The sequence below is a fragment of the Triticum aestivum genome, chromosome 7B (genome assembly GCF_018294505.1).
Source record: "Triticum aestivum cultivar Chinese Spring chromosome 7B, IWGSC CS RefSeq v2.1, whole genome shotgun sequence".
Classification (NCBI taxonomy): Eukaryota; Viridiplantae; Streptophyta; class Magnoliopsida; order Poales; family Poaceae; genus Triticum; species Triticum aestivum.
In genome coordinates this window covers 134675240-134683694 of record NC_057813.1, presented here as the reverse complement: position 1 = coordinate 134683694, position 8455 = coordinate 134675240, and the positions used below count along the sequence as shown (strand labels likewise).

Sequence of the window (8455 nt, the reverse complement as noted above, 5' to 3'; positions counted from 1 at the left end):
GATTATTCTGAATCGGCTGTTGCACATAATTAGATGCATGATTGATAAAACTAGGGATAGCCGATACAATATGCTCATTAGACGATCTAGCAACAACATATGCATTATTTCCATCTACATAAGTGAATTGGGCATTCATGTTACCTTTGTAGATTGCAAACCCTAGATGACGATCTCTTCGTAGCAAGAACGGGCCGGAGACCGTTCAAAGCTTCGGTCCCCAGCGGAGTCGCCAAAAAGTGTGTTCGCATATGAACACGTCACCGTGTACCTCCAACGTCGAGGGTGATGCACCGCAGATCACGTCGAAGGAGACCCATCTGGAAGCGCGGTACGCAAGCAATCTGGCGGGCGCTTTTGATGACCCGAAACCCCACACACCCGGGAGGGACCCCGTCAGGGCATGTGGCGGCTATGGGCTGCCCTAGGTCGACCTGATCGCCACTAGGGCCTCGAGGTTCGCCGCCCTACAATAAGAAGAACAGACAAAAACGAGGAAGAAGAAGAACTAGGGTTAAGGAGAAAAGATAAAAGATAAAAAGTGATAGATGATTTGTTCGATTGTGTGTTGTTCAACTGGCCGTCACCTCTTAAGTATATAAGAGGCGGCTAGACTTCCCGTGCAAGGAAAAGGCTTCAATTCACATCCAAAACCCTAGTCCAATTCACATTTGCTTGGTCCGAACTTTCAAAACTGTTCGGTAAAATCTGGCTGCACCTTGCAGGCCATGTTTGGGGGAGTAAACGATTTCGGATGGAAACAAGCCCAAAAGCAATCTTGACCGTTTCGACGAGGCGAACAACTTTCATGTTGAACGTTTTTTGATCTCAGGCCATCTTGAGGGGGGCTTCGGCTGTTTTCCAAAGTCTGCAGCAGCGAAATTCAAAACCCGGACAAACATACCCGGAGTGTCCGGCCATCCACAGAGAAATCAAAACCCGGATGATTGTCCCCGGAGTGTCCGGCCATCCAGTGCAGCAGCATCTTGTACTAGCTGTAACTTTTGCATACGACCTCGGATTAAGATGTTTTTATATCAAAATCGACCGTTTCGACGAGACGAAAACAGTTTGTGTAGAAAGTTTTCTCATATGAGGCCATATTGGGGGCGTAATCAGCCAAATAGTGTTTTAGATACAAAATCTCAGTACTTCGAACACAACTTCGGCCTTAGAGATGAGACGAGATGGCTATGGCCCAAATATCAAAGTTTCCCTTTTGACGATACGAAACTTTCTCACTTTGAGCACTTTTCTGTTTGAGGCCTTCTTAATTATGTTTTCGACCATGCCAAAATCAGGTGTCAACATAGCACACAAGGCATTCCTCCGGTATCTGGGAGTTGCATGATCTCATGTCTTAGGAATGATACTTGACATGAAGAAAGTTGTAGCAAAAACTAAACAATCTAATACTAAGCTTACGGTTGGGTCTGTCTATCACATCATTCTCATAATGATGTCATTCCGTTATCAAATGACAACTCATGTCTATGGTTAGGAAACCATAACCATATTTTATCAATGAGCTAGTCTAGTAGAGGCTTACTAAGGACACGATGCAGTTTATGTATTCACATGTTTATTTAAGCTTCTGGTCAATACAATTCTAGCATGAACAATAAACATTTGTCATGAACGGGAAATATGGTAATAACCAATTTATTATTGCCGCTAGGGCATATTTCCTATAGGAATTACACTTCTGCAATCCCACTATGTTGAGAAGATTCTAAGTCAATTTTGGTATTCAGATTGCAAACCTTCTCCAACACCATATGATTCTAGCGTGCGGATTCAGAAGTTCAAAGGCACAACTTTAGATCAATGAGATACTCTCAAGTGATAGGTTCACTCATGTACCTAGATACTGCTACATGGCCTGGCATCTCATTTGTTGTGTGCAAACTAAGCCATTTTTTCAAACCCGATAGATGAACATTAGCATGTCGCTGAAAGAGTTATGCGCTATTTGCAAGGTATTATGAGCCATGGCCTTCACTATAATGGATACCCGACGGTACTTGAAGGGTATAGTGATGCGAATTGGATCTCTAATACTGATGAGATGAAAGCCACAAATGGATTTGTGTTCCTACTTGATGGTGGTGTTGTTTCCTAGAAGTCTTGCAAGCAGACAATCTTAATATGATCGACTATGGATACACAACTCACAGCATTATACACTTCATGTGTTGAAGTAGAATGACTTCAACAATTTTTGATGGATTTTTGAGTGGTTGACAAGCCAGTCCTGGCTATCCTTATGAACTGTGACAATCAGACAACAACTGTCAAGACAAAGAGTTTAAAGGACAACATGCAATCCACAAAGCACAGAATAAGAAGATTGAAATATGTCAAGCATTCAAGAAACTCCGGAGTAATATCATTGGATTATATCCAGTCGGCTAAGAACCTGGCACATCCCTTTACAACAGGGCTATCATGAATTGTGATAGGAAATGCATTGAGGGAGAGATGGGCATGAAACCCATGTGAGTTGCCATGGGGGTAACCCAAGCTATGTGATTGTTGATCCCGTGAATTAGGACCTAGAAAAACAAGCTAGTGATCAACTAAGGAGACTATCCTTACTAACCCACTCTGTTGGAGATGCAATACTCTCGTAATTTGTAAGGCGGGTTGACATTATTCTTAATGTGTTCCAAAACATGTGTAAGCAAGACTCCATCCTACGAAGCGATCTTTGGAGGAACAAACTTATTGGAGCCCGACTGTTGGTCATAGTCTATGAGATAGGGTAATCTCTGGGAAGCTCGTGAACGGGTCATGAGATGACTAATAAGCTCCACCCATGGGATTTAGCCTTCAATAGACAAGTACCAGCTGACAATTGGCATGCCAAACCAACAATTCAAGGCATAGTACATTGTTCAGTTGTGAAGAAGCTAATCCTTTTTCTCTAGGTGGATGTTCAACTTAGCAGTCTCCACTGAAAATTTGGGTATATCAAAACATTGTTTGGAACAAAGGACAACTTAATGTGCCTCGTGATTTGGTGGGGTTGTTGAATCATATATGGGCTTTGGGCCCATATGAACAATGATTCTTGTTAATCTCTAAGGCCCATGTAGGTATATGGAAGGTGGTGGGAAGTTTAGTACCACCACAAGTTGAGGAGAGTTGAGACCCCTATATAAGGGTTGCTCTACCACATGCTATTGGGAGCTTGAGAAGAGGAGCGGTACACGCTCGCTCCTCCTCCTCCTCCTCCCGCCTTGCCACGCCTCGCCCACCCACGCGTGTCCTGTTTCATGAATGAGAGCCAAAATCAGACCTATGCTTGCGCTTTATTTTTGCTGGTCAGGAATGGTTAGTTAATTTCAGATTAATTAATGAGCCACTAACGGATTTGTCTGAGACGTTGAAACATTGGTCGATTGCCTACTCAGTCGTGGGCCTAAGCTCAGGCCCATGACTCCCTATGATCACATCCCATCGACCGCGTGCACGGACGGACAGGGGAGCAGGCCTCAGGAACCCCGTCCTTTGAGGTTCTGCACCGGGAGAAGGGCGGTAAGTTTTTTGGGAGCGTCTCGGCCCGACTGCTCCTGATCCGTCCCAGTCTCCGCGCTCTGCTCCGATTACTTTCCCTTCACCGCTGTGACGGCACCAACAAGAAGAAGGCCACAGACGAAGCCGAGGCTGCTGTTGCTGCCGCGGCCCTTGCCTGGCCTACCGGCAGGTATGATTTGTTCATCCCCTACTTGCTCGTTCATGTGCTAGCCGTATATACTCTGTTCACAAATGTTTCTGTTCTATGCTATATACGTGCTCACATGTTCAGGTATCGGTATGAGTTGCATACTGTGAATGTCATATTTTCTGTTTACTCGTGGATTAGATTAATAAAAAATGCTAATATATCTAGCACGTGAACCTATTGAGGTCTTGAACCATGGTTATTGGGTTAGGACATGTCCAAGGCCACCCCTCAAGACTATAGGGTTTATTCCAGATTTAACTCTATAGCCTAGACAAGATGGTCAAATTTTAGTCATCATTTGAGATCTGCCAGTCGTGCCTACTAGTATATGTTACTTTCACATTTTCTTTGTTTCTCTGCATAGCGACATTCTGGTCAATTCAAGGCTGCCAGCCTTGTCCCGATTGATTGGCACGTCGCTACTCGCGAGGGACATGAACTAATATAACGTTTGTCGAGCATAGAACGAAAGATGCCGAAATGGACAAAACCTAAAATTATTTTATTCTCAAGAAGTATGCAAATAAATTTGCCTAATACAGTAATATTCCAGAAGTATGAAAATAAATTTGTCCAAGTCCACAATGGTCATATATGGTGGCGCGGGAACGGGCACATTGTTCAGCGTTGAGCAGTACTGATGTGGATGTAGATCAAGGGGGGCAGGAGGAGCGGAAAGCTAAGACAAAATAAGTCTGTCTGTAGAACAAAACATCGAGTCCTGGAACACTCGAAAGTCGTAACAAAGTATGACCTGTACTGTATTTGGATCCAATCGGGTATCCCGTCCAGGTACCAAAGAAAAGATGGGAACTCGCGTCACATGGATAAGTACTACTAATCGATTAGCACGAGCTGAAGACTTTTATAAGCAAATCTAGCACCAATAATAAAAAGGAACACGAGTACTCTCCGAAATAAATAAATAAAATCAAAACTGAGGCAAAAGACTTCACTTGACTCATTCATTAGTTAAGCAGAAGAGAATTGCCTAATTAATTAAAAAACAAACGAAAATCGTCACAATCCGCTGAGCGGCAAACATAAGATATCCTACACACACCTTTACAAAAAGTGCCGCATCGAGTTAGCACATATGCGTCATCGTCATCACTTCTCCTCTAGCAGGCGTCATCGCCATCCCTAATCCTCGAGCAAGCAAATCCGACTTCGAGGTAGACAAACGTCGACCCAGCACACATCGCAGAGGTTGTGCAGGAACACATGAAGATCCATGTCAGAACCCAGCCACCCGCGCTGAGGGCAGCGCAACTCCGACTTCACCACAACAAACATACCGAGGTAATCCCATAGATACGTCGGAGAAGAGCCGACTACCGCAACCACTGCCACGCCCCCGACTTCACTCGTCCCCATCATCATTGCATAGAAGCCTCGACGCCACACCAACACCTTCCGCCACCCAACCTCTCGGCACACCCACTAGTCCCTCTAGCCGGATTAAACTCCAGAATCGACGGAAACGACGCCAACACGTCGTCAACGACCAACCCTCCGGATTTGGGGTTTCCCCTGGAGCTGTCCCTCATAGAGGAAGAGAGAGCATCACGTTGACGCCTTCAAGAAGATTACGACATCTATCACCATCAATGATGCCGTCACAGGCTCCAGCCATGGCCAACAGGTTTTCACCCAGCCCTTCAAAACCTTCGGTCCACAGCTAATCCGGCCAGCCCATCTCCCCTCGTGGCATCTCCCATGCATCCACCACCTCAACGGACAGGTCTAGGGCTGGACTAACGAGCAGCTCGGCTCGTTAAGCACGTGCTCGTTAAGGCTCGGCTCGTTAAGCTCATTAAGATTAACGAGCAGAAAACCATGCTCGGCTCGGCTCGTTTGAAGCTCGTTAAGCTCGTGAGCGCTTGTTAACAGATTATAATGTGTTACGATATACATGATGAATGTGTAGGTATGGTTTTCAAGATAAAATATTATGACTAAGAAAAGAAATGAAGTAGTACGTTGCCTCATATGTCGATTAGATTAAATAGATGGGCTGAGGTGCTACAAAAAGTTTGTCATGTAATATGTAAATATATGTTGTGTTGTTACTAACGAGCTTAACGAGCTACTCGTGAAACTCGTTAGCTCGCTCGTTAAGCTCGTTAAGCTTAACAAGCTAGAATCAATGATTGGCTCTGTTCATTAAGAAGCGAGCTACGAACTTAACGAGTCGAACTATCGAGTACTCATTAAGCTCGCGAGCTACGAGCTTTTGGTCCAGCCCTAGACAGGTCCGCCACCATGTGCCCCGGCCATCTACCAGAGCAACCGGACGCACGCGCACAACCCCTCAATTGAGCCCCATCCAAATCGAATCCATCGCATGCCAGGTGAAGGGAGTGGGTAGTTGGGGAAGGCCTCCCCGTCGTCCAAAAAATGGGCGGTCCGGTGCGGCCGGGCCGCACGAGAAGTTTTAGCAAAGTGTCACATAGATTTGAGCAATAAATGAAATCCATAGACATTTGTCCACTAATACGATCTTAGCTCTGCGTAAGAAGAAGATAAAACCCTGGTATAAGTCAAAACTATTCTTCTAATCCCAGCTCATATGCTCTTGTTATGAACAGCAAAATCTAAAAGAGTCTTTTGGAAAATTGAATTTGTTTCTTGCACCCAGAGCATTATGAATGCTTTTTCTTCATAGGGAATTCAAAAATGTTTATTGCCAAAAATTTCAAGAAAAAAATTGTTTGCCAAAAAAATTCTATATGGCACAATTGAGCTCAAGTGTAGAACTCTATGCCCCATATAAGTAGCTTATCGCGATGGTGCAAACAAAAACCTAGGAAGTAATTTTTGCATGTAAACCAGGTAACACCGTTTAAAAAGCAGAAACGAAGAGACCAGCTGCCACACAAATTAAGGTTTGAATATTGATATTGATATGTACTTAGAAAGAATTTCCAGGATACAAGAAATTTAAAGTCAGCAGCATCGCACTAATGACAAGTACTAGTAGTGATATTCAGCAGCAAGATATAAGAACGACACCAAACTGTACTGCTTATGTCACTGACTCTTCTGTCTTTCGACGGTAACACCAATCTAACATCTATTGTTGTTCCTCAAACTCGTGGCCATGATCCAAAAGATAGTTGGCAGCCAGTTCTTCATCCCTGTTGCATGCAAAGAAGACCTCCAACACAAGCTCACGGTTGAACCCCATCGCCTCGAGCTGTCAAACATACAAATATAGTAGAATGTTAAAGCCCTTCTAACTAGTAATAATGCAACAAAGAAACTGATACTAGCCATTGATAATGGATATTCATACTATCAGCTACAGAATACAAATATACTCCCTCCGTCCCAAAATTCTTAGATTTGTCTAAATACGGATGTATCTAGTTACATTTTAGTGTTAAGACACATCCGTATCTAGACAAATCTAGGACAAGAATTTTGGGAAGAAATAGGAAAGGCTTTACAAAGAAAAACAAATCATTAAAATGTATTGTACCCGCTGGATGGCCTCCCGTTCTTCTGGAGTAACTTGAACTGCCTGTGGCATTTGAGCTGCGAGTGCGCCTAGTATATTTCTGGTTGCACACAGTAAAACATCAATGTAAATGCTGCGTGTATGCCTGCCATAATAACTGCACATAGTTGGATAATGTTTCTTAATTCTTACCCGCCAGCACCACTCTCAGGTGTTTCATTTACCAGGCGGAGAAACTCAGCCTGATTTTCCTGAATCAACCGCAGGATCTGCGGATTTTGTTTCCCCAGCTCTTGAAGCATTGGCTGTGAATACACATGATGATACATCAGCTGATTTTCACGTACATAAAAATAATAAGTTATAAAGTACTCCTCTGCAAACTTTTATAAGACGTCTCAAGTCATTAAAAGTAGTGACCTAAAACATCATATAAAAGTTTGCATAGGGTACTAAATAAAAAGGCTAATTCGTACCTGCAGGATTTGGGGATTAGCCTGGACCAATGCAAGCAGTGCTTGGAACTGAGAGGAAAAAGTACACTGTTAGAACAATGCAACACTTCAATGACCAACCAGTATAAGGTTGCACTGCTAGTACCTGTGGAAGCTGTCGCAATGCATCAAGGGCACCAGCACCGGCACCCACACCGGCACCAGCATTTGCCCCGCCACTTGGAATACCCTGTTAAGGTAGTTTGTATCAAAACCAGCCAAAGGAGTGATCCTCATCGCAAAAAAGTTTGTTTTCAGAATAAAAATGTACGAGAGGTAGCTGTAAATGCAGTACACAAGAAAGTTGCATAATGCTTTGTCAAGGAGACACCACAGAACAGACAGTTGTAAGAGCATATCTAACCATAATGTATGCTACGAATTTTCCCTCCACATAGGGCAATGCTTTGTCAAGGAGACTCCACACCAGCAGACACCACAGAACAGACAGTTGTAAGAGCATATCTAACCAGTGTATGCTACGAATTTTCCCTCCACATAGGGAGCAACTTTTTTGGATTTCACCTCTAGCCTACCCCAACTTGTTTGGGACTAAAGGCTTTGTTGTTGTTGTTATAGGGAGCAACTTTTAGCATCAGAGACTGGCATGAAATTTCCCTTTTTCTTTAGGGGCAGGGTGTGGTGGCCTCATTGACACCTGTATATATTTAAAAAAAATTAAAGCAGTAGGAGCCTCTCTTGCTGTTCCTATGATTCCTAATCATGCTTCTGATGATGCGAATTTTCAGGTGTATGCTACGAATTTTC

At 43.7% G+C, this 8455-nt stretch overlaps 1 protein-coding gene across 1 annotated transcript in view; it reads right to left on the bottom strand.

Annotated features, from left to right (window-relative positions):
- Window positions 1-6602: 6602 nt before the first annotated feature.
- The window catches only part of LOC123156729 (ubiquitin receptor RAD23d), a 6561-nt gene continuing 4708 nt past the window's right edge, over window positions 6603-8455 (bottom strand). Inside the window, exons 8-12 of the mRNA XM_044574895.1 lie at window positions 7794-7877; window positions 7670-7717; window positions 7386-7498; window positions 7215-7293; window positions 6603-6929 (exon numbers count right to left, since the gene is read on the bottom strand). Of these exons, the coding sequence (XP_044430830.1) occupies window positions 6807-6929; window positions 7215-7293; window positions 7386-7498; window positions 7670-7717; window positions 7794-7877 (447 nt within the window). The 3' untranslated portion in view covers window positions 6603-6806. The remainder of the gene's footprint in view (window positions 6930-7214; window positions 7294-7385; window positions 7499-7669; window positions 7718-7793; window positions 7878-8455) is intronic.